Source organism: Chanodichthys erythropterus, chromosome 17 (assembly GCF_024489055.1).
Source record: "Chanodichthys erythropterus isolate Z2021 chromosome 17, ASM2448905v1, whole genome shotgun sequence".
In the NCBI taxonomy this organism is placed as follows: domain Eukaryota; kingdom Metazoa; phylum Chordata; class Actinopteri; order Cypriniformes; family Xenocyprididae; genus Chanodichthys; species Chanodichthys erythropterus.
This window is the reverse complement of record NC_090237.1, coordinates 29,653,365-29,679,979: the sequence shown is the minus strand read 5'-3', so window position 1 is coordinate 29,679,979 and position 26,615 is coordinate 29,653,365. Positions and strand designations below refer to the sequence as shown.

The following is a 26,615-nucleotide window of genomic DNA, read 5'->3' as shown; positions in this document are numbered from 1 at the left end:
TTATTTAAAGCTCTCCAAATATTAATCAAGTCAAGACTGTAACTTACATGCATAAGATCACTAGAATCAGTGTTCACTCAAGGAAGGTGTCTTTCCAAGGAGCCATTCGTAGCCAAATTAATGTCACCACCAATCATTAACTTGTTTTCTTTTTGTGACAGATCTTATCCAAATGATTGTTTATGTTCTTTGAGGAAATCAATGTTTTTGCAGTCTTCCAGATAATAAAAGAGCAAACAAAATAATAGTGACCCTCAGTCACCCGGACACCAGCATTCCTAATCTACATCCTCTGCCTCACTCATTTTTTCCACAAGTTCAGACACCACTCCTTTCCGTCATTTTGACCTTAAAATTCATATTTTCTATTTCTGGAATATATAATTGTAGACACCACCACAACTTGTAGCTCTCTTCTTCAACCATTCTGAGTGTTAATGAGTAACAGCACTTGTCTGTTCGGGAACTTTTGCTGTTAATTCGCACTTCTGTATGTCCACAATGCTGCGTTGACAAAAAAAGGGGAAGATATCAGCTCTTTAGTGTTGTTTGAATTTGTTTTGATCATTTCTTCAGGAGGAGTCTCTCGTTGAGGGTTGTGATGATCATGTAGATCACCTTTGGATTTTTTTTATGCTGGACTATTATCGGTGTTCAGGAGGGGAGACTGAAGTCTTTCTTTTACAAGTTGCAATTTACCACTCACACTCATTGGCTTAATAGATTGTACAGGATATGAGTAGTCTGTTTTAAGCTTAGTAAGTCATTTTTTTTTTTTTTATGCTTATTTCAACAATATAAGCACTTAGGTCTAAACAACTTTTGTCCCTCTAATGGTTAAAAAAAAATAAAATGCATGCATCTTGCAGAACAACATTGTCTTGGTTTTGCGTGTCTATATGGATATGGTTTGCGGCACCAGTGAATATGTGGAAATCCATAACCGATGTCATCTGAGCATGTAAGTGTCAAATTTTATGCTGTTTTTTGACAGATTTTTTTTTTTTTTAACTGAATGATGTTACAACAGTTGTCAACAAGGATTGCTAGTCTGATAAGGAATCTGGAATTTTTTAAATAAATTATATTCTGGCCAAACTGACCATGGTAATATGCCTAAATTGTTTCTAGACTGCCGCTGTAATCAACCAGTGGTCAACATCATTTCAAGCCTATTAATTGGATCTGTCCCAAATGGAACCCTAAGCCCTTGCAATCTTCATCCAAGTCCACATTTTTGTGTTCTAATGCTGCTTTGACAGTCAGGTAGAAATCTGCTCAGCAAAAGTACGCATCAAGGGCGCATATCAGCCACAAAGGGGGCTCTAACAAGCACCTTTTTGAAACCTAAACTGACAAATGGGACACCCTACGGTCTTGTGGGCTTAAAGGATAAGTCCACTTTTAAATAAAATTTTCCTGATAATATACTCACTCCCATGTCATCCAAGATGTGCATGTCTTTCTTTCATCCGTCGAAAAGAAATTAAGGTTTTTGATGAAAACATTCCAGGATTATTCTCCTTATAATAATCCTGGAATGGATTATCCTATAAACACTCCTATAAGTGTTGGCCAGCCGTCTGAGCAAACATATTGCCTCATTAATTCATCCTGATCAGACTGGATTTATTTTGGGTAGATTCTCTTTTTCAAATGTTCGACGTCTGTTAAATGTTATGTATAGTGTAGGCTCTCAGAGGTCTAAGGCTGCCATTATTTCACTTGATGCCGAGAAGGCCTTTGATCAGATCGAATGGCGATATCTATATTCAGTGCTAGATAAGTTTGGGTTTGGTAAAAAAATCTGGACAAATCGGTTCCTCTTTATTGTGGGACAAGGCAGGGTTGTTGCCTTAGTCCCTTATTATTCAATCTGGCACTGGAACCAATGGCCATAAGTATTCGGCACCATTCTTCTATTAGTGGCATTACAATTGGGTCTGTAGAGACCAGACTCTCTTTATATGCAGATGATTTACTTTTATTTTTAAATGATGCTGTTGATTCTTTGCCCCCCTTAATGGATTTAATAAGTCATTTTGGTTCTTTTTCCGGGTATTCAATTAACTGGAAGAAAAGTATTTTTGTTCCTCTTGGCAGTAATTTTCCTAATAATTTTTTAGAGTCCCTCCCTTTTAAAATTGTTTGTGATTATTTTACTTATTTAGGATTGGCAATTCCAACAGATCCAAAATACATATTTAAGCTTAATTTTGTGGCTGCAATAAAGAGCCTTAAATCCACCATTGAAAAATGGAGAATCTTGCCATTATCATTGATTGGCCGTGTTAATGCTATAAAAATGGCGGCCCTCCCAAGGTTTTTATATTTGTTTCAGAAACTTCCTATTTATCTCACAAAATCTTTTTTTTTTTTTTTTTTTAAATATAGACTGCATAATTTTTTTCTTTTATTTGGGGTTTTAAGGCACATCATATCTCTAAGGTACATTTAGAAAAATCTAAAGCTTGGTGGATTGGCAATGCCAGTTTTTCAACATTATTATTGGGCATCGAACGTAAGGGCTTTGATGTATTGGAATTATGGCTCACCCTGTTTTGATCAGAGTGCAGTGGATACCCCTAGCTGGATTCACATGGAATCTCATTCTGTAATTAAGAGCTCTCTTCCTGCTTTACTATTATCCAATTTGAGTGTTCCTTTAAAGAACATTACTAAAAATGTTGTAGTGCATAGCTCATTAAGGATATTAAAACAAATTAAGAAATTTCTTGGTATCACACAGCCCTCTGTTTACTCTCCCATTTGTGAGAATCATAATTTTATACCTTCTTTGACTGATAGAATCTTCCACATTTGGAATAATAAAGGTCTTTCTACATTTAACGAGCTGTACAAAGACGGTCACTTTTCCTCTTTTGATCACCTTCTTAGTAGATTTTATCTTTCTCATTCTCATTTTTTTTGTTACTTGCAGATTTGGCATTATGTTCGGCAGGCTTTCTCTGATTACAGGATTCAGCAGGAAGAGCACTGTTTCTATAATCTAGTGTGAAGAGCACCAGACTCGAGGCATGTTTCCCTGTTCTCTTCGCAGTTGAATACATCTTCTGATTATCTTAGGGTAGCCTGGGAAAATGAGGCTGGTGTCAACTTATCTGTCAACCTCTGGTCTGAAATCTTGAAAAGAATACATAGCTGTTCCATCAATACAAGACTTCAATTAATTCAGTTTAAAATTGTACACAGACTGCAATATTCCAAAACCAAACTCCATAAGATCTACCCAACTGTGTTTCCTTTGTGTGATCGATGTCAGGGTGCAGAGGGAACCTTATCTCATTCTTTTTGGTTTTGCCTGAAACTCCAGAATTACTGGCAAGATATTTTCTCTTGGTACTCAGTGGCATATGATCAGACTCTTCCTCCTGAAATGGAATTGGCCATCTTTGGCTACTCTGATACAGTGTCCTCTTTACCTCATTATTTGCAGCTAGCATTAATGCTGGGTATGGTTGTTGCCAAGAGAATTATATTAAGAGATTGGAAAGCCACTGCTTCCCCATGTTTTCAGAAATGGCTGGCTGAGATGGTGTCTGAAAGTCTCTTAATTTTTCCATGGTCTGGGGTCCCTTCCTCCAACATTTACATGATCGCAGAACTTAAAGATAGTAATACGTCTGTTATACTATGTTTTTTTTGTGCTGATTTCTATCCCTCCAATTGTATGAGTTATATTATGTTAAGTATAAACATTGAGTGAGTAAAAGTGGACTAATCCTTTAGAGCACCAGAAAGGTAATAAAGTCATAAAATAGTCAATGTGACTGCAGTGGTTCAATCTTAATGTTAGTGTAACAAAGCTGGATTCAGGCAGAGATCCATTTGCAAAGCTTTATTAAAGTGAGCGTGGTCATACAGGCAGGGTCAAACGGGAGCAAACAGGAACAGCAAGGGACAGGCAGAATCATGGTCAAGATACAGGCAGTTGATCAGGACAGGCAGATATCATTCACAGAACAGCAGACAAGGCAATGGTCAGGGCAGGCAGCAGCGGGTCGATAACGGGTAAAAGGCAGGAACGGTAACAACAGACAGGCAAACAGGATATAAACGCTCAGAATTGTACACAATGTGAATCAAGACTTCGCAAAGAGGTATTGTGAGTGCGAGTCCTTTATAGTCCAGGTAGTGTGCTAAGCTGTATGTGGCAACAGGTGATTGGTGTAGAGTGAACATGTGACTGGTAGGGAGGATTGTGGGAAATGTGGTCCGGGAACTGACAGGAACAGACGGTGATCAGGACAGTTATGAAGCGACGAGAATGCTTTTTGTGCGAAATAATTCATCAACAAAAATAATGAATTCATTCAACAATTTATTTTCTTCCATGTCAGTCTCCTGTGCTGTTCATGTACTAAACACTCAGTATTGGCCGGCTCCTGCATCAGCATCAGACACATGTGTCATGCTGCCCACATGAACAGCGTCAGCCAATACTGAGTTGGCATTTTGTTTGTTTTTTGTGCACAAAAAGTATTCTTGTCGCTTCAAAACATTAAGGTTTAACCACTGTAGTCACATGGATTTTAACGATGTCTTTAGTAGCTTTCTGGGCCTTAAAAGTGGTAATTATGTTGCAGTCTATAATGTCTATCGTAGGGCCAGAAAGCTCATGGATTTTATCAAAAAGATCTTAATTTGTTTTCCGAAGATGAACAAAAGTCTTACTGGTTTGGAATGACATAAGGGTGAGTAATTAATGACAGAATTTTAATTTTTGGGTGAACAAACCCTTTTAACGGACATGGACGCGTATACGCGACGGCCATTGTAAGTCCACAAGTGCACATGAAGTGTGCCATTTGGTATAGGGTGATTACTGCCTTTATTAAAGGTGCCCCTGATACAAAAACTTAATTTACCTCGGCATAGTTTAACAACAAGAGTTTAGTACATAGAAATGACATACAGTGAGTCTCAAACTCCGTTGTTTCCTCCTTCTTATATAAATCTAATTTGTTTAAAAGACCTCCGAAGAACAGGCGAATCTCAACATAACACCGACTGTTACGTAACAGTCGGGATCATTAATATGTACGCCCCAACATTTGCATATGCCAGCTCATGTTCAAGGCATTAGACAAGGGCAGGCAGTATTAACGTCTGGATGTGCACAGCTGAATCATCAGACTAGGGAATTAAGCAAGAACAATAGCGAAAAAATGTCAGATGGAGCAATAATAACTGATATGATCCATGATAACATGATATATTTTTAGTGTATTTGTAAATTGTCTTTCTAAATGTTTCGTTAGCATGTTGCTAATGTACTGTTAAATGTGGTTAAAGTTACCACCGTTTATTACTGTATTCACGGAGACAAGACTGTCGTTATTTTCATTTTTTAAACACTTGCAGTCTGTATAATTCATAAACAACTTCATTCTTTATAAATCTCTCCAACAGTGTGTAATGTTAGCTTTAGCCACGGAGCACTATCAAACTCATTCAGAATCAAATGTAATCTGTGGGGTATTTTGAGCTGAAACTTCACCAACACATTCAGGGGACACCTTAGACTTATATTACATCTTTTGAAAACATGTTCTTCGGCACCTTTAACAACAATAGACATGTGCTAGCATGTTTAATTCCTGCACTGAAGACAATATACTTTTTATTGTAGACACTGTTTCATTGGTTATTTCTTGGTTTTTACAACTGGAGATTCCCCATGGGGGTTGCAGTTTTATCTCTGTTTTACAGATATGCATGGGTGAATAACACGCAATTTCCCTTTAAATTCATCATGACAGATAGGCTTACCTTGGTGAATCAGGGTAGGACAAAAACACGGTTTGAAAGAAGGATATATATATATATATATATATATATATATATATATATAAAGTTACACAGTGTACCTTTAACTAAGCATTCTAAAGGAGTAAAGGCCAAAGCTCATTCAAATAATTTTGCATCACCATTTTCCCCCAGAGGCTGTTGAATGCTTAATTCAAATTGGTTGACGAATGTTTTTAGCTGTGGTGGAAACGCACAGCTAAAAGTAGATACGGTATAATTTTGGCCAGATTATTTAATTTATTTCAAAGGTTCTTAATGATCTTTTTTTTTTTTTTTTTTTTTTTTTACATCATTTATTATTTATTCATTAATCTTTGTTCACACTGCATTAACTACAAGTTTTGCATTTTAACAATGCATTGAATGTCAAAATTAACATCAGATTTAAATGCTATATAAATATGAATGGAGTGGAAACATAGCTATTGAACAACACTATAAATCTATACCTTAGAAACAATATTTAGGCCTCATTCAACACAGAGCTGTTATATGTGGTTTGGTCATTCAGAAAATTATTAATTTGATTTTTTCATCTCATATATGGTCATAAATACAACCTGAATGATTCTCACATTTACTTTTCCATGCTGCACCATTAGTTTGCTAATCTAGCAGCATGTCGTACACCTACATTAAAGGGGGTTTTATTTTCTGATTAGTTTCGACACAGAACTACCCACAGCCACAGGAAGTGAGCTTCACGCTCAGATGACAGAATTAACATATCTCTTTATCTCTACCAAGAATATGTGTTTTTTTGCCCATTTCTTTTATGTCTGAATGTTTAACTATGCAAATATAACAAGTTAGAAATACTCATGGGTGAAGTTCTCCTTTTGTTTCTCACTTTGAAAGTTGTTGAGCTGCCCATTGAGAACAACGGATACAATTTGAAGGTAAGAGAATTTTCATTGGCTTTCATTATTTTTCATTGTGGTAAAACATTTTGTTGTCAGATTAAATTTGAATTTAAGTTTATTGAAAGGATAGCCACCTGAGATATAACATTTCATTTTTGAGGGGGTCATAAAAACACCAATACAACATTTTACGACGCATACAGATGGGACAACTTTACAAAACATACACTTTAAACAAAGCAAACAAAACGTTTACACTCTCTCCCACACCCAAGCCACAGCTACTGTACAAAACATCATCAAAACATGACAAATACATCAGTTATACCAGCATGAAATCAACCAATAATGCAAAAAAAAAAAAAAAAAAAAAAAAAGTTAGAAAAAAAAGATTACACAAATGAAAAACAAACAGGTTGATTTAAGATGATTCAAGAAAAAAGACAATCTTTTAAACTGAAAAGCTCATGCATGACAAGCACTTCTTCAACCTAAACTTTTTGGCATGTGATCGTGTCATTATGTGACCATTTTTAATGAAATTGTTGTAATAGAATAGAAGTATATTTATTTACTACTGTAAATGCAGGGTAAAAAAATAAGTTAATAAAATCAATAATACACAAAGAACACAGAAAACAGTTAAAGAAATTAACAAATTGGATGTTATCAAAATGACATTTGCAGGCATCTGTTCCACAAGGACGATCAAAAAGGGAAGGAGAAACAGTCTGACTCATTCACAGCTGTGACCACCAAAACACACATTCACCCACACACTCAACGACAAGCAGCAAATGTGTTTTTAGAGCTTGTTCTGAAGACACTGGTGCTCAACATAATAATATAAATGTCTTTTTTTTTCAGTAGCCGCAGACAGAAAGATGTTGCTTGAAGGGATTCTTCTGCTTCTGTTTGGTGTGTATTGTCTGGATTTGTCTGATATACTAAATACTAAACTTTTGTAAAGGATTGTCCTAATTCTTCAGTATACATACTGATGTTGTTTTTCCTGCAGTTAATTTTACAAGCTCCTTCGCTGACTCATTGGAAATCCAAATAAAAGTGTCTGAAGAAACAAAAATAATTAAGGAAGGGTCAAGTGTGACCATCCCCTGTTCTTACATGTACAAAGATCAATTGAAACTACTGTGGTTTAAAGATCCCAAGTTTGATGACAAAAAAAAAAAGTTTATTGGGACTATTGTATACAGTAACACAGATGAACGCCCCCCGTCACAAGATTACTCCAACAGAGTGGAATACATCACTGATATAACATCAAAGACAGCAACAAACAAATGGATACAATGCGATTTAAGAATAACTGATCTACAAACAACAGACAGTGGGAACTACAGCTTTAGATTTCTTGGTTCAGGAGACAATAAGTACATGAGTAAAGCTATGAATCTCACAGTAACAGGTGAGCAGTGATTTATTGAATATGGGATTCATTTTTTTGTTTCCTTAAAGGATTAGTCCACTTTTAAATAAACTTTTCCTGATAATTTACTCACCCCCATGTCATCCAAGATGTCCATGTCTTTCTTTTTTCAGTCGAAAAGAAATTAAAGTTTTTGATGAAAACATTCCAGGATTTTTTTTCAATATAGTGGACTTAAATGGGCACCAAACAGTTGAAGGTCAAAATTAGTTTCACTGCAGCTTCATATTGTTCTACAAAATCCCAGACGAGAAATAAGGGTCTTATCAAGAGAAACAATTACTCATTTTCTAAAAAAAATTTTTATACATTTTAACCAGAAATGCTCATCTTGAACTGCAATAGCTCTCTTCTTCTTCTCTATTAGAATTCCAGCAGTGTAGATACTGCTAAGTGTATTACTGCCCACCTCAGGTCAAAGTTTGAACTATTTTTTTTTATATGGAATATGCTAGTTCAATAGTATATAACAATTAGTTCAAACTTTGATCTGTGGAGGGCAGTAATACACTTAGCAGTGTCTACACTGCTGGAATTCTAATAGAGAAGAAGAAGAGAGCTAGTTCAAGATCAGCATTTATGGTTAAATCTATATAATTTTCATTTTTTTTTCAGAAAATGAGCAATGGTTTCACTAGATAAGACCCTTATTTCTCATCTGGGATCGTGTAGAACAATTTGAAGCTGCAGTGAAACTAATTTTGACCTTCAACTGTTTGGTGCCCATTGAAGTCCACTATATGGAGAAAAAATCCTGGAATGTTTTCATCAAAAACTTTAATTTCTTTTCGACTGAAGAAAGAAAGACATGGACATCTTGGATGACATGGGGTTGAGTAAATTATCAGGAAAGGTTTATTTAAAAGTGAACTAATCCTTTAAATGTTGTTTTCTTGTTAATGTTCCCATTAAGCTAAGAAAAAGTTATTTCGGCATGCTCTCTAAACATTCCAAATATCCAGGTTTTGTAATATTTAAAAATGTTTTTTCTTGGTTATGCGAAAGTTAAGGGAACAATCGATTTTATAATTTTACAAACATTATGGGAACATGACTTGAATATTCTCTAAACATTCTAAGAACAAGTAATAACATTTAACAAATGACGAATGTTCAACTAAAACTTGAATCATGTATAAATAATGTTTTTGCACTAATATTTTGAGAATTTTATTAAAGACCAGATAACTTTGAATGAATTTTCTGTTAACGTCAATCGAAGAACATTTGTTCTTAACTTTAAGAGAACCTTGCCAACATGTTAGTCCAAGTTCTGAGAACATTCCCTGTTATGTGGGATGCCAAAAATGTCTCAAATTCTGAATAAGCACGTTTTTTTAATCACACAAATGAGAACTACGGCAGAGGACATTATCAGTGATTAATGACTTAAATTTCAGTTTACAAACATGGCTTCAGAAGAATAATGTGCATACATTTTTAATTTTCGTCATCTTTGGAGCTCTTTATTTGTTCTGCTGAAAGAAAAACAAACAAACATGGGTTTTGAGCAACATGAGGGTGAGCAAATTATTAAATTTAATTTTTTGGTGAACTATCCCTTTGATAATATATTTCTTTGTTGTAGAAAGGTTCAGGATCGCCTGTTTTCACTCCATATTCTACTCTTTATTTCAGAAAACCCTTGTAAAGTGAATGTTAAACAACCAGAGCTAAAGAATCCATTCAAGGAGTCAGAAGAATTTACTGTTAACTGTTCCACTTCCTGTTCGGATCATCCTGAGTGGCTCATCTATACATCAGGACAAACGCATAAATGGATGTCCTCCTCATTAACTGATGTGATCATAGAGACTATAGAGGAAGATGGCAGAAAAGTAACCAAACTGAAACTCAATGTGACATGGGAGGATGACAAAAGGATTCTGTCTTGTCGTCCAGCCAAAGATCAGGACAGCGGCCAGATCAGAAATATCACTCTATCTGTGGAATGTGAGTGTGTACTTCATATGTCTACTAACAAACACTGTAATTTACTGTACACATTAACTGACTGAGCATTGTTCACTCCGGCTGTCCACTTCATCTCTTTCTCTTCTCCAGATGCACCTAAAGAGACAACCGCAAAAGTGAGCTCAGAGGACGTGAAGGAGGGAGAATCTGTCACTCTCTCCTGTACCAGCAGAGGTCACCCTAATCCCACCTTCTCATGGTTTAAAGAGGAGAAAATAGAAAGGTCTCAACAGTCTGACCTTGAACTAAATGATGTGAAACCAGAAGACAGTGGAAACTATTATTGTGAAGCTAAAAACAATCATGGAAAAATTAAATCAAATATCATTACAATTGATGTGAAATGTGAGTTTTATGTTTTATGTAAACAGATAAAGAAAAACCAACCCTACACTAAAATTAATTATTTCTTGTAATCAAAATGTATTTCCTGTGCCTTCAGATGGTCCAAAAGATGTCACAGTGAAACCTCTGTTCGGAGAGGAAGATCTCGAAGAGGGAAAAAAATTGGAACTTGAGTGTTCAGTTAAAGAAAGTAACCCAGAGGTCAAACAGTTTACATGGTACAAGAACAACACCGAGATACAACAACAAACCAGCAAGATATTAAACATCAGTAACGTTGAAGCAGATGATAGAGGATCTTACCATTGCTGGGCTGATAATGGTATAAAATCAGAGAAGTCAAATGAAATCTTGGTATCTATTAAGTGTAAGTATTGTCATTTTCATTTTACTAAAAACAAGCTTAAATATCTGATTAAATATAAATTCAAACTACAGTACATGTGAGTACAATGAAGCTGTGATTACTGTTGTAGTATTGCTCGTTTGGAACGTTTTTGCAAAACATACATTTTAATAAGATGCTGAGTTGCTTCACATAAATCAATTATAATGATATATTTCTACCAAAACCTGCATGTATATTACAGCGTGCGATGTAAGTTTTCTAAAGCATGTGTTTAAACAGATTCACCACGAAACATCGATATACAAGGCAACCACTCTGTAAAAGTGAACTCCACACTGATTTTGACATGCTCAGCTGATGCCAACCCTAAACCCGTACAGTACACATGGCAGCACAAACCTGGATCTTCTTTCCCATTATCATCTCCAACTGGACAGTTACACATTACCAATGTGACCATTCAGCATGCAGGGCAGTACACATGTAATGCTACCAACGCCATTGGAACAAGATCACATACCATTACTGTTGATGTGCTTTGTAAGTCTGTTTTGTTCTAAAATCTGAAGTCAAATTGAATAATTTCACACATCACACATCCAAATCATTTTGTCTGTTCTTCTCACATCTCCATGAACTCTGCAGATTCTCCATCTAATATCAGTTTGATTATGAAGAGTGAAGTGAGAGAGTTTGAAGTATTCTCCATTATCTGCACTGTTCAAAGCTTTCCTGAGTCAGAGCTCACAGTGACAGGACCTCGGTATGATCTGATAAATACTCAAAACAATCACAGGAACATCACTAAATCTAAAAACATGTTAACTGTATACTTGAACGTAACTGAGTCAGATGCAGGAATTTACAAGTGCAAAGCAGAGAATTCAGAGGGAAATCTAGAAACTCGTCAACAAGAGCTAACTGTGTTGCGTAAGTAATAATCCATCAAAATTAAAATATCTAATTATTTAAGATATTTCAAGGACTTGAGAACATTAGATGTTTTAATTTACTTGAAAGTAACCAAACTGATCAATAAGACTTCAAAAAAATAATTTCTTGGATTTCATCTTCTTATATATCATGTTTTTGTAGATGCTCCTAAAAATGTGACTGTAAGTTATAAAGGAGAACAGATGTTTGGGAGTGAGCTGACTCTTACATGTGAGGCTCGCTCCAAACCTGTGTCCTCATATGAGTGGAAGAAAAGCTTCAATGGACAATTAAAGACAGTTGGACATGAACAGAAACTACACTTTCGTTCTCTGAGTATCTCTGACTCTGGTCAGTTCGTCTGCATTGTGAAAAATTCCATTGGAGAAAACATATCTCAACCAGTAGACATCAGAGTGAAGTGTGAGTACTTTTTCCTGCTAGTTATTAGACACACAAAAGTTTACAAGCAAAACGGCTTCTTTGACTTTTATAAAAGGTTAAAGACGGTCCAATGTTTTTCGATTAGTTTAAGTAATTAATGAATATGGAAGATCGTTTCCACCATGCAATTAAAAAAATAAAAGATTGCGTTTTTTTTCCTCACAATTGCGAGTTTACATTTCACAATTCTACTTTTTTCTAAGAATCGCGGGATATAAACTCTCAATTGTGAGAAAAATACTCGAGACTTTTTTTCTTCAAATTGTGAGATAAAAACTTGCAATTGTGAGTTATAAAATCCAATTCTTTCTTACGATAGCTAGTTTATATGTCACAATTCTGACTTTATAACTCACAATTCTGAGAAAAACACATCAGAATTGTTAGATAAAATCGCAATTACTTTTTTTTTTCTTATGGCAAAAACAATCTTCCATAAGTGAAAGAGTTTGCCATGATAGTTAGTTACATGAATGGATTGATGTTATACACTGTCCAGATTTGTTGTTTGCAATGACATTCAATAATAACAATAAATCACATAATGAATGTTTTGCAATCAAGCTTTATCGCATAAATGTTGCTTATGAAGGATCCTGTCTTTCTGTATCTGTTTTCTACAGATACTCCAAACATAAATATTGTCCATAACATGACAGCTGAGGGGAATTGGGAGCTTCCAGTCTATCTGACCTGTAGTGCAGATGCGTATCCTGCTGCATCTCTCTATAAATGGTACAGAGAGGAGGACAACACCACCGTCCTGTCAGACCAGCAGAACTTCACTGTTCAACCTCAGAACCCAGGAACGTATTACTGTACAGCAGACAATGGTATCGGAAAATCACGATCCAAAAACATCGAGTTATTTGTCAGTGAGTATGAAATTCTACATTTACAAAATAAATAAAGTGCAAACGACTAAAGCAGCTAAATCAAATAGAAGATTATCTAAAACTCCTGCTAGATTTCACTACAATGTCACTACAACTGTCCTGAAGAAAAGGAATCTGTTTTAAAGCACTCATCTCCCTTCAGCAATGAAAACTTTCTCCACTTGCTTCTTCTTCTTCATTTCCTTTGTCTTCCTTATTTAATTTTCACAAACATTGCTCCCAAGCCAAAAGCGAGTGAGCTAATGCATGCTAGGACCAGTTGCATTTTCTGGTCTCCTCAGGGCCAACGAACCTTGATCCAAAGATGCCCAACTAGGGCTTGAGGTGTGGTCATGAACAAAGGTGGAGTTTACAGGAGGGGAGAGGGTCAACACCACTGCTCATTTCCCATGTTATCTTATCAGGCTAACATAAACATTTAAAACAATGTTCAGCTCAAAACTGACTTTCAGACTAACAAATGCAATAACTTCCTATTGTGATCCGATATATTTAAATGTGATGCTAAAGGCTACTTATGCTAACAATTGCGATAATAAATACACATATGTTTATGGAAAATACAAGAGTCTGCTTGAAGAAGGTAGATGTTACATCATAAATATTTATAATTGCGTATTTATTTGGTTTTATGTTTCATCTCTCTCTTCTCTGTGCATCCAACTAATGTATGCATATGTCATAAATGGCATAACATACTCCATTTCACTCATATAACTCCTGTTTGCTGCTCATGAGCGCCCTCTGTTGCTCTGGCTGAAAGATAACAGTATAGTGAGATGGGAGAGATCACTAAAACATCCTTAGATTGCATAATCCTGTGGATAATTAATAGAAATGCTCAATCCTTCTAAAGAAATGTGACAGAAACATATGATATTTTATCAATATTTTTTCCTAAATGTGTAAACCTTTGGACTTAAAAGCCTTAATGGAGTTGTTTTGTGCATTCCTGTGCAGGTACAACTGAATAGGTATGTGTTCTATGAACTGTCTCGGTTTCTTATTGTAAAACATTGGTCAAATATCAATGCTGGAATCTTAAAGACCAAACGTTCACTTCTGTCGTGCTCATTTTGCGATCTAGCTAGTTTTTTAGTCAGCTGATGAAATGGTGGGGTTGTGTGAATTTGTTCCATGGTGGTGTGTTAAGGGTGGGGTATAGGGTAGTGCTGCAGTGCTACTGGCCCGAGAGTGGAAAGACAGATTGATTTTGGCCTCGGTGCTCGAGGTCCAAGGCTATTGGGCCTGCCCGGCACATTGTTAGCCATGGCTTGCACTGGCCCAACAGTGGAAAAGACCAATTGTGACCCGTCACGGAAACCAGGGACACAAGTTGGCAGCACAACTATTGAGCAAACTGAGAAAGAAGCGTTTTTTTTTGTGTTTTTTTTTCAAAATTGGTGATTTTCGTTTTTTTGCAGAATCTGTTAGTTGAGATCACGAAGAAGCATCTCCGTGTTTTAGGTAGAAGTATTGGTATATTTAAATGGGTATATTTTGAGGTTGAAATCGGCTTGTTTTTCTGGGATTCTATCTCACAGTAAGGGCGTGTCATTGTCTGTTTGTATTTCCATACTGGAATCGGATACGCCGGCTTTTGTTTCTTTTGTTATTGCCGCTGCCCTCCAAGGGAAGTGTGGCTACTTATATATGCAGCGCTCTGGCCAGCTCTAGCTGATATCAAAATTTAATGAAGATGGACGCCGCAAAGAATATCGCAGACGAGCTGAACCATGGCCGTTACACCGAAAATGTTTTGAAGTACAACATACGGCTGGATTCTTTAGCTGCGGAAAAAGAGTGGCAGGACATGCAAATTATTGGACATTTAGAGGCAAACAGACACATAGTAGTGCAAACTTCGGAGATGGTTACATCCACAAAGAAGACCCCGACAAAGACTAAGTGTGCCCGAACAACTTATTTCATTGGAGACAACAAGATCTTTTCTGTTTCCATAAACATCAAAGTTTGTCATTTTGTGTTCATTCTAAGAACACGTAGGCTACACGTTATCCCATGTGTCTTTTGCTATTAACTCGCTCAGGACTTTCGTTTTAATTGTAATCGTTAGCATCGTATCACTTGCCAAAAACCCCCATTACTATAATGGGCTTTTAGATGGTAATGTTAGCATCTGCTATTAATTTGAATAACGCTTCAACTGCTTGAATTGACTGGTGTGAATGACTTAGCTCATGTAAACCTTACTATTCATGAATTGAATGTGATGCTAATAATTTTAGCCAGTTACTACTTCTCAACAAGGATTTACTAATGTAATAGTAAATGTATCAGATTAAATTCCTACATAAGTAAAAGTATAAAGTATCCGTAGCCGTAAAATGTGCGTTATAAGTCAAAAGTAAAATTTAATGTACAGGATTTTTTAAATCCTTTGACTTAAACCAGGTCTAACCACTAACTGAGGTCTAAACCAGGACTATACGGTTATCACAGAATCCTGTTCAAAAAGTCCTAATGTCAAAAAAGATAAATTACTGACATTTACAATGCACATTATCCTTTATTATTAATAGTATGCGGTCCGATTTTTCCCATTATATCTGTCGTTGCTATGCAACCATGCAGCTTTACAGGGGGTATGGCTCATCTAAATGAGATGTAAATGAGCCCTATTGTCACTCCCAGCAGGTGAGAACAGGCGAGAACTGCAAAAGTAGAGGTCATTTTCTGCCTTTTGAGCTTTTTTGAGTGCCTACCTTCAAATGGCCACAACTTCTCCAAATATTATCAGATTTCCATGTGTTACACATCGTTGGAAAGCTTGGAGACTACACTTTCAGAATGTGTGAATAACTCAAAATGCCCCAGAACCGACTTGTGTCCCTACTTTCCGTGACTGGTCACAAATTCAGTACACAACTCAAAATTCAAAAAGAATACTATGTACAATCAAGCACAAGAGCCCAGAATATGAATGTAACAAGCTTGATTGCATGTTAAACATTTTCCTCGCATAGAAAACCATAGCAAATGCTTAACGTGGTGTAATGGACTAAGATGGTGAATCTGAAGTACCGAATTCAGTATACAGTGTGCTAATAAGATAGGCCTTCTATGTACAAGAAAGCAGATGAGCCTAGAAGGTACACACTAATGTACACACTCTTGTCTGTACATTACTGTACATTTTTTGTCTTTATACATTAAAGGTAGGGTAGGCAATTTCAGAGAGGTTAGCAAGCTAGCTTTGAAAACATAAGATCCCACCCTCCCTTCAGAGCGCTCTCCAAAGCCACGCCTCTGTCAAAACGCATGAACGCACACAGCAGAGTCTGCAAAGCATCACGAAGAGACAGTGTTAAATTACCTCATGTCTCAAAGTACATAACATTAAAATATTAATAAACATTAAGAACTTACAGAGCTCTAGTTATACTACCCTGACTGCCGTAGATTAATTTTGGCGTTGATAGCGTTGACATAGAAACACATAATCAGAGTCTGAGGACGTAAACAGCTCTGGGTAGAATGTCATGGGTTGCCATCTCATTATTTGCAGTTACAACATGGCGCGACAATTGTAAGCTTGTGGTTGCCGCATTTGGTGTTGATTAAGAGGACAGGATGGTTGACTAATTAGATGAAAGGGGTATGCAAAGTGGTGTCCGCATTTTGTTTGGTCACACCACTAGGTGTCACTGTGGCCTCAAAGCTTTGCCCTTGCCACTCTAAGCTCAATTGCTGTCTTGAGGTAAAACTCTCCCTCCCCAATTACCATACAGACAAAGAAATAAAAAAGAAAATAAAGTGGAAATAAATAAAAGTAAAAATATATTTTTTACATTTCTTTGTATATTTATTATTATATTTATTTGTTTATTTCATTTACATTTCTTTGTATGTTTACTTATGTATTTATTTGTTTATTATTTCGGCAGCTTTGGCATTTCGTACACAAAGCTTCTGATCGGCTAAACATTAATCTGACTGAGAACATTTTTATTTTACAGTGTACAGATAGGGTAGTCAGAGAACGCTGTGATATCTGGAGAGTTATTTTAATAATATCTTTCAGGGAGTAGGGTATTTTTCTGCATACTATTCTAATAGTAAATGTTAAGTAAAGAATTCAATGAGACAATCGTAAATGCATGGTTAATGCTGCAATATTTTGGACTACTTTAATAGTTTAACTTGGTTATAGGTTATGAATTGGGGTTAAGTCATGGTCAGGGTTGAGTTTTAAAAATGATGTGATCATGATCTTTTCTCAAACCTCTTGCATTTTAGGTAACCCTGTTAAGGTGCTCTACCAGATCATCTTACCTATCATTCTCCTGTTGATTCTCATTGCTGTGGCCATCTTTCTGATACGCAGGTATACATCCCCATTTCTTTTCTTTTCTTTAAATTACTTAAGTGAAAAAAATAGTCATTAAAAAACTTGCATCGTTCAAATTTATCTGCATAGTAGAGGTCCTTTTAGATATTGATTTTGGTTTGTGACGGTCTGTTTCCTTCTTCCAGTCATCTTCCAATCATTGTGCTCATTATTTTGCAGGACTGTCAACAAGGCAAGATTAGATCAGCAAAGTGGAGCAGATTATCCACTGTGTTTTTTCCCAGTATTCCTGTCACGCTCTTCTACTGTGGCAAACTTACTTTTATTGGTTATTTTACTTCTGTTTGTTTCAGTACCTGGGTTTACTTCCTTGAGCTCACTTTAATGTGCATGGCTTTAAAAAAAATAGCGTCTGTTTGCATAAAGAAATAAGAAATAAAGCCTATTCTGTTTGGAATATTTTAACTCTTAGGGATCACAAAACAACACCCGGGAGAATCTGTCAGTGGAAGACAATCCTGATCCAGTTCATGGAAGTGTTAATCAATCACATCCAACACCCCATTCCCAAAATCCTACACAAGCACAGGACCTCAATCCAAGGTAACAGCTGCAGAAATGATGGAGACTGTGTTCACTTTTTGTCATGAAGTTAATTATTCTTTTTTTTTCCTCTTAAGGACAAAATCTGATATCCACACTGTGTATTCTGCCATTACACTGCAACCAATGAAACAGGTGAGATAATGTTTTTTTTTTTACTTTAAATGCATCAGGATATCTTTGAAACATCAATATTACAAACAACTGACATTTTCATGCTTAGAAAGCTGTCTTTTAGTTCTTGCAGGGAAAACGTTCCCCAAAACCACAAAAACCTGGATATATGGACAATGACTTAGATACATCTACCTTAAATTATGTCACTCTTGATTTCAAGGAAGAAAATGAGGCAAAAAGGTAAAGCAGATGGGGAATATGTAAAAATTAGAAGTAATCTCACTCCCACAAATTAAATAACACATTTCCATCTTTATATTCATAGTGAGATGAGCATAAAAATGCTTTTTGATACTAATATTTTAAAATGTGATAGAATGCTGCTCCTGTTAAATGTGTGATTGTGTTTTTAGAGCATCTGAAAATTCAGCAGTCTATGCCATGGTGTCAAAAAATAAGCCAAAGTCAAAGGTAAGCCATGAGAATATAAACTTTTATCTTCTATTACTTTATACCAACAATATGAACAGTAAGCATAAACCAAAATGTGTATGGAGCATATTTTTACAACTGTTTAATGTATATTGAAAATATTTTTGTATTATTCTTTCTTCCTCTTCCTAGAATTCCCAATCAGAACATAACGATTATGAGAATGTTTCTTCTGCATGTGCCTCAAGACCTCCAGTCAACAATATAGTCTGGGAATCTGATACCAGTGAAGAAGATGAAGTGAATTACACCACTGTGTCTTGTTCTGCCAAACCAGCTTTTAAAGAACCCAAAAATAACCAGAGGAGCCATCTTGGCAGTTCAAGCTCTGATGATGAGGAAAGAACTGAATATTCAGCCATAAAAACATAAACAGTTTTCAAATGAAGTATTAAACCTTAATCTGTATTACAATTATAGCATTAGTCTATGTTATTTGAAAGTTCTAATAAGATAATGGTATACAAATTATGATTCGATGAGAGTGATAAGAATGCCTTCCACTCCTCTTTTTTTTTTTTTTTTTTCAGGTTGATTTACCATTGCATTAATATAATATTGAAATATTCTGAAATATGCTTAAAGATACTACTACTTTGTATCATTGTGCCATATATTTGTGTGATTATTTCAGTGGTGCTTGCATGGAAAACTGATTCAGGTGTTGTGTGAATATTGTTTTACTAAATAGTGTGAAATGTAACAGTATAGCTATGTATTTTAATTAAACATATGTATTTGCCAATGAAAAACTTGTTGAATTGCTTAACTTTAGCCATGCTGAGGACATTTAACTGGTTGCATAAAACTGTGTGTTCATAAAGTACTTACTTCATGAGAAGCAAATAATTGTTCTGCAGTGTGATACATTTGACATTAAACATCATGCAAATGCATTATTGTTTTAGTGAAATGTACTTTTTTTGTGATATATAAAGAAATAAAATACAATATCAGTTGCTATAATAATAATTTAGAACCTGCAGCAAATGCCCCAGTGCAACAAGTAAAAAAATAAAATAAAATAAAAAAAAAAATAAAAAAAAAAAAAATATATATATATATATATATATATATATATATATATATATATATATATATATATATATATATATATATATACACACACACACACACACACACACACACACACACAATATTAAGAAGAGCTCCTTCTTCAGGCACAGCAGTCCATTTCTGACATATATGTTGAGAAGCTGCTCACTATAGAGCTAATGGGTGGAGTTTGTCATCCAACTCCCACTCTCTGGATGTAATGGCTGGAGCTTGTGATGGAGTATTTTATCCATCCTAGAAAACAATTGTAGAATTAGTTTGCTTACTATAAAAGCTAGAAGTGTTTTGGGGCCTCTTGGCCTATGTGACTGTAAGGGACAGATGTGTCTGAAAAGTTAACTTGGCCACTAAGCATATTTTGTTGGTAATTTTCCACCAGACTACAGGTTGTTGTGAAATTAATAAGACCATTATTAAAATGAAGGGTGTCATGTGAAGGCTTCTTGTCTCTGGGGAGTATTGACTGGTTTGATACAATGTTTCATTTGGCCCATGGGGAAAGGGTTGACCATAAATTGGCAGAAGGCCCATGAGAGATAAAGTCAAAAGATATAGACTAGTTGGCAGTCGGCCACCCTTACAAAGATAATTATCTCTTGCATAAGCAACACCTGCAGTTTAATTGGTGAAGTGACTGTGGTAAAAATGTTAGGGAGTAATTGGGAGACTCCAAGAAGAGAAAGGGAGGAGAGCACCTGTAAATGAGATCATGGAAAATAACTGTAGGGGTGGATCTCGCACTATAACAGATAAGAAAAATGTATAAAAGGTGTGCCCTGGCTAGAGAGATTTAGATGTGGAGCTGGCATCTCACTTTGTTGCTTGTCAATAAAGTTAAACTCCTGGGACCTGGAACTTTGTGAGTTTTTTCTTTGAGAACTGAAGAGACACAGAGACATCGAATTTGCCACAACACTTGAAGGTCTAACCACACCTATACACAATGACCTGGGGCCCATTTCAGAAAGGAGGTTAAGTGAAAACTCTGAGTATGTTAACCCGGAAATGAGAGAAACTTTGGGTTGTCGGTTTCAGAATGGGAGGTAGCCTATGTCAAATCCGAAAATTCAAGCCGCTTCTGAAGGGAGATAACTTGTACTCAGAGTCACTTACCAGCATTTACTCTGTGAATCTAACTTTGTCTGGAGCAGGTTTTCTTCGGTAAACCCAGAGTTTCTTTTGGTGTCCTCCCCTTTTTAAAGCAACAGTTAAAATATTCATTCATTCATTCACGCTGCAAAAATGTTTTTCTTACTGAGTATTTTTGTCTTATTTCAAGTACAAATTTCTAAAAATTCTTAAATCAAGAAGAAAAAGAAGAAGAAAAAAAAAAAACACTCAATTGATGTGGATACAAATACATTTATTTCATTTTGTCTGTGTTCACAATTAAAATATTATGTATGAAAAAAGACCAACAGTTTGTCAGCCAGTTTGTCAGGAAGCGATGATAAGGTTCTCTTTAGGATGAAAAACGGTGTTTTATCGCAAATGTTTTAGGTAATATTCCAATTATGGACAAAAGATACAGGCAGATGAAGAAGATGAGGCGAGGCAAAATATTCTGCCCTTATAGCACGTGACTGTGCTCCATTAGACAGATAGTGAACATATAATAAAGTCCCAAGGCGTTCTTTTCTTGGTTATTATTCTTTACTATAAAACTGCATACAGAAAATAAAATATGTAAATAAACATTACAGGTATTTAAATCGCTTGCTACAATCAAACATCCATAATAACTTGATTAAATGTGTAAATTACTTACAGTCAAATGTTTTCCAAGTATAAACTGTTAAAAGATCGCATTTATAAGCTGTGCTGCATCATCTTCGTCTCTCTCTCATTTCTGAACGTTCTAGAACTATCAGATCGCGATTTCAAAATAAAAGTCACGGGGGAAATAATTCACAATATATAGGCTACAAATAAAACAGTAAAACAATACAGGAAAAATCCAATTTTGATTTCTAAGAGCAATACACAAAACGAATCTAATACAGCTTAAATATTTGATAAGTAAATAAAACAAAAGCATGTTATCCGATAATGTGAAATAAAGGAAACAGCATGCTAATACACATTCAACACTAGACAAAAAACTGAAATAACTAAGGGCAATAATGAACTGAATAAGAAACAGGTGTGAGAAATTCAATGAACCAAAGAATCACCATGACAACCAATGAAATCATACTGAGTAACCTTTACTACAAAGGAAACACAGGACATAATAAAGACAAACTAAAAGTCATTTAACATGAAACTGAAAAGGAAAAAAAAACAGCATGTGACACAGAGCAGTTGTTTTCTTAATTAACCTGCCCAATAGATCTGAAATTCCAAAGAATGATGCATATAATATAAAGGAAATTTAATTAAAGAATTCTTGTTTGAAGTTATAATATCTTGATGCTACGTAATATGCATGGGAAATTCTATAATTATTGATGAAGTCTGACATTGTCAGTCTTTTTAACACAAAAAAACATATTTAGCGCATTTTAGTTGTTTGATATATAGCATTTTCATCAGATATTTTCATACATGTTGAGTTCATCCATTTCGGCATACTCAGCTTCATAATCATTACTCTAAATTGAATATTTCAAGAGAAAACAGAGAGCCAGACATTGATCAATAACATATTTCAGTAAGCATTTGTCATATGATCTAAGTATGTTTTCCAAAGTGTAACACTGTGTAAATAATATACTCACATAGTAGGATTTTGGGTCACTGATATGCATTGGGGAGGAAAATACAAAAATGTTGTTGTTGTTATTCCACTTAAATATCAAAAATATCTATTTTTTTAAATAAAAGCAAAAAGGGTAGAACTGAACATCTATTTATTAACTATGCATTAAAGTTACTGTGGGCTTTCAGAGACTCAAGTTCAAGTGTACTGTACCTCTCTGTTGATGGCATACAAGGTTTGGAGAAAGTTGCATTTCCTAACACCGTACATGCATCTTTTGACCTGTGAACAGATGTTTTGTCAAACTTTGTTCATGAATTTTTTCCCCTATTTGATTCTATATGTTTTATTTTTTATCCACTTTGATTGTATCTCCTGTTAAATGCTTTGTTAATGCTTAACTGCATGTTGACTAAAAGTGATAAACAACACTGCAGCATATCAATGTGACTTTTCAAAATGATCTAAAACTGTGTTACATGATATATTTTAAAAGAAGGTACAGAAAATAAGATGATTAAATAATATCTAATCAAGTAGCACAGGAGCAAAAAAACTGAATGCTTAAACATTATATTGTAAGATAAGCACTGTTTGCTGTATAATCATCCAATGAACATCTAGCCAAATATGGTAATGTCACGATTTGAGTTCTGTTCATGTGTAGTTTGTTTTCAGTTTGATAACCGGATCTATGATTTGCCCAGTTTATTTAGCCCTGTGTTTTCCTCGGTTCTTTGTCTGTCTTTGTTGGGTATTGTTGTGTTGTTCTGTTAGAATTGTGCCTGTTCCAGTTTGCTGAGTATACTGCTATATTGAGTTTTGTTTCATTAAAAGTATTGCTGCACTTCGATCCTGACTTCTATTATCCTTGCCTGCAACCAACACTGACAGAAAGACAGACCATAATAATCATGGATCTAGCAGAAGTGTATATGGATTTGGCTGGCCGTAACCTGATTCACTACCTCATCAAGATCCTGATCGAGGGACCAGGACCAGTAGTGTGTGAAATCTATGAGTTTGTTCCTGAGAGAATTTCCAGAGTCTGTTCCTGAGAGAGAATTTCCTGAGTTTGTTCCTGAGAAAGAATTTCCTGAGTCCGTTCCTGAGAGAAAATTTTCTGAGTCTGTTCCTGAGAGAGAACTTCCCGAGTCTGTTTTCTGAGTCTCGTCCCATCATGGCTGCCATTCCAGTCTCGTCCCATCTCGTCCCCGCCATGCCTGTATTGGTGGAGTATGAGGGGATGTCTTGGAGCCCAAAAATGGCTCCAGCCCCAGTCCACTCCAGTGTTGGCTCCAGCCCCTGAGTCCACTTGAGTGTTGGATCCAGCCCCTGAGTCTGCACCATTGTCGAATTCACTCCAGGGTCCATCCCAGCCTGAGAGCCTGCTCCAGTCCATAAACTCCTAGCTCCTCTCAAGAAAATTTTGGGGGGATGCCATATGTCCCTGGCCAGAGTGGACGGGCCAAGGGTCAGGGCTATGGAGGCTGATCCGCCACGGCCCCCTGAACTGCCAGTGCCCCCCTGGCCCCCTGAGTTACCTGTGCCACCCTGGCCCTCTGAGTTGCCAACACCACTCTGGTCCCCTGAACAGCCTGTGCCACCCTGGCCCCTGAGTTACCTGAGCCGCCCTGGCCACCTTAACTGCCAGCACTGCCCTGAAGGCTTCCTGCTAAGCCACGTCCCCATCAGCGTCCAGAGTGCCCACCCTCTTGTCTGCCTGTTAGATATTGTTTTGTTGTTCTGTTAGAATTTTGCATGTTCCAGTTTCCTGAGTAAATTGCTATTTTGAGTTTTATTTTATTAAAAGTATTGCTGCACTTAGATCCTGACTTCTATTATACTAGACTGCAACCAAAGCGGACAGGTAACTGATATGACAATGAAGTCATAAACTTGTAAGATCTTGGAAATGATAAGAGAAAGACAAGTCTTTGAATATCATCTTCATATAAAACAAACATACCAAATTCAGCTGTACTATTTTAGTTAATGTACATTGGTCCCAAAAGTATTTTAAAAACTTGAACCACAATTAAAATTGTAATATATTTGCTTTGTTTAACAAAATGTCAAAACAAGTGGGATTGATTCTAAGGAAATATAGCACAAGCACACTTTTCAATCAAAAGAATGAAAAGTTCAAAAACTACACTAAAAAGTTCATAATATAACTACACTGGTTAGTTCCGGACACCTGCCTAAAAATTAACACAAGGTTTAAATTAATTTAAATGAATTGAAAAAGTTTGCTCTGAAAAAAGCTCTATATTACTTGTTAGAAAAAGTAAATTACTTGTTAAAAATGTAAACCACAAATTTCAATATTTTAATTCAGAATACAACATAGATGACATATCAAATGTTTAAACTGAGAAAATGTATCATTTTAAGGGAAAAATAAGTTGATATTAAATTTCATGGCATCAACACATCTCAAAAAAGTTGGGACAAGGCCATGTTTACCACTGTGTGGCATCCCCTCTTCTTTTTATAACAGTCTGCAAATGTCTGGGGACTGAGGAGACAAGTTGCTCAATTTTAGGAATAGGAATGTTGTCCCATTCTTGTCTAATACAGGCTACTAGTTGCTCAACTGTATTAGGTCTTCTTTGTTGCATCTTCCTCTTTATGATGCGCCAAATGTTTTCAATGGGTGAAAGATCTGGACTGCAGGCTGACCATTTCAGTACCCGTATCCTCCTTCTACGCAGCCATGATGTTGTAATTGATGCAGTATGTGGTCTGGCATTGTCATGTTGGAAAATGCAAGGTCTTCCCTGAAAGAGACGATGTCTGAATGGGAGCATATGTTGTTATAGAACTTGGATATACCTTTCAGCATTGATGGTGCCTTTCCAGATGTGTAAGCTGCCCATGCCACACGCACTTGTGCAAACCCATACTATCAGAGATGCAGGCTTTTGAACTGAGCGCTGATAACAACTTGGGTTGTCCTTGTCCTCTTTAGTCCGGATGACATGGCGCCCCAGTTTAACAAACTTCAAATTTTGATTCGTCTGACCACAGAACAGTTTTTCACTTCGCCACAGTCCATTTTAAATGAGCCTTGGCCCAGAGAAAACGTCTGCGCTTCTGGATCATGTTTAGATATAGCTTCTTTTTTGACCTATAGAGTTTTAGCCGGCAACGGCGAATGGCACGGTGGATTGTGTTCACCGACAATGTTTTCTGGAAGTATTCCTGAGCCCATGTTGTGATTTCCATTACAGTAGCATTCCTGTATGTGATGCAGCGCCGTCTAAGGGCCCGAAGATCACGGGCATCCAGTATGGTTTTCCGGCCTTGACCCTTACGCACAGAGATTGTTCCAGATTCTCTGAATCTTTGGATGATATTATGCACTGTAGATTATGATAACTTCAAACTCTTTGCAATTTTTCTGAGAAACTGCTTTCTGATATTGCTTGACTATTTTTCGCCGCAGCATTGGGGGGATTGGTGATCTCTGATATTGCTTGACTATTTTTCGCCGCAGCATTGGGGGGATTGGTGATCCTCTGCCCATCTTGATTTCTGAGAGACACTGCCACTCTGAGAGGCTCTTTTTATACCCAATCATGTTGCCAATTGACCTAATAAGTTGCAAATTGGTCCTCCAGCTGATGCTTATATTTACATTTAACTTTTCTGGCCTCTTATTGCTACCTGTCCCAACTTTTTTGGAATGTGTAGCTCTTATGAAATCCAAAATGAGCCAATATTTGGCATGACATTTCAAAATGTCTCACTTTCACCATTTGATATGTTTATGTGGCGACCAGGGCAGGCGAGAGCCGTGAGGGAACGGCGCGAGAGTTAATGAGCTTCACCTGGGAGGCGCACCTGCCTTGAGTCCCTCACGGAGGTGCTCCGGGAGCATAAAAGGAGGAGCGACTACAGTGAAGGACGAGAGAGGACCAGGCCTGGACTTTATTTTGTTTTATTATGTTTGTGTGGCCGGCAGACATCCACGAGGGACTGCCGGCATTACTTTCGTTTTGTTCTTTGATTATTTTGAGATTAAAGTTTTGTTGAATGTTCGCCGGTTCCCGCCTCCTTCTTCCCACATCTACTAACCACGTTACAGTTATCTATATTCTATTGTGAATAAAATATAAGTTTATGAGATTATAAGTTTATGTAAATTATTGCATTCCTTTTTTTTATTCACAATTTGTACAGTGTCCCAACTTTTTTGGAATCGGGTTTGTACTTTTATTATGA

General features: G+C 36.3%; 1 protein-coding gene across 11 annotated transcripts; it reads left to right on the top strand.

The window, feature by feature from the left end:
* The first annotated feature begins 389 nt into the window (after window positions 1–389).
* si:dkey-24p1.1 (uncharacterized protein LOC556718 homolog) lies at window positions 390–19,497 on the top strand. 11 transcript variants are annotated; one of them, XM_067365610.1, is made up of 20 exons: window positions 393–758; window positions 870–961; window positions 2,942–3,036; window positions 6,691–6,731; window positions 7,563–7,613; window positions 7,714–8,121; window positions 9,781–10,095; window positions 10,207–10,461; window positions 10,559–10,828; window positions 11,090–11,350; window positions 11,456–11,740; window positions 11,906–12,166; window positions 12,811–13,062; window positions 17,344–17,431; window positions 17,615–17,723; window positions 17,868–17,998; window positions 18,076–18,133; window positions 18,237–18,355; window positions 18,529–18,586; window positions 18,740–19,497. In XM_067365610.1, the coding sequence occupies exons 5-20, from the start codon at window positions 7,580–7,582 to the stop codon at window positions 18,977–18,979; spliced, it is 3,144 nt and encodes a 1,047-aa protein (XP_067221711.1). In that variant the 5' UTR covers window positions 393–758; window positions 870–961; window positions 2,942–3,036; window positions 6,691–6,731; window positions 7,563–7,579; the 3' UTR covers window positions 18,980–19,497. The 11 variants fall into 11 exon arrangements, with proteins under 11 accessions (XP_067221717.1, XP_067221711.1, XP_067221714.1 ...); XM_067365613.1 differs by lacking the exon at window positions 2,942–3,036 and having other exon boundaries at window positions 7,566–7,613; XM_067365615.1 differs by lacking the exon at window positions 2,942–3,036 and having other exon boundaries at window positions 17,615–17,627.
* The last annotated feature ends 7,118 nt before the right edge of the window (window positions 19,498–26,615 follow it).

What these genes read in the sequence shown, in the direction of transcription:
- si:dkey-24p1.1 (XM_067365613.1), top strand. Translation starts at nt 7,580, where the DNA reads ATGTTGCTTGAAGGGATTCTTCTGCTTCTGTTTG. An exon ending in GATTCTTCTGCTTCTGTTTG is followed by an intron (nt 7,614 to 7,713) that starts GTGTGTATTGTC and finishes TTTTTCCTGCAG; the next exon opens with TTAATTTTACAAGCTCCTTC. An exon ending in CACTGCAACCAATGAAACAG is followed by an intron (nt 18,134 to 18,236) that starts GTGAGATAATGT and finishes GCTGTCTTTTAG; the next exon opens with TTCTTGCAGGGAAAACGTTC.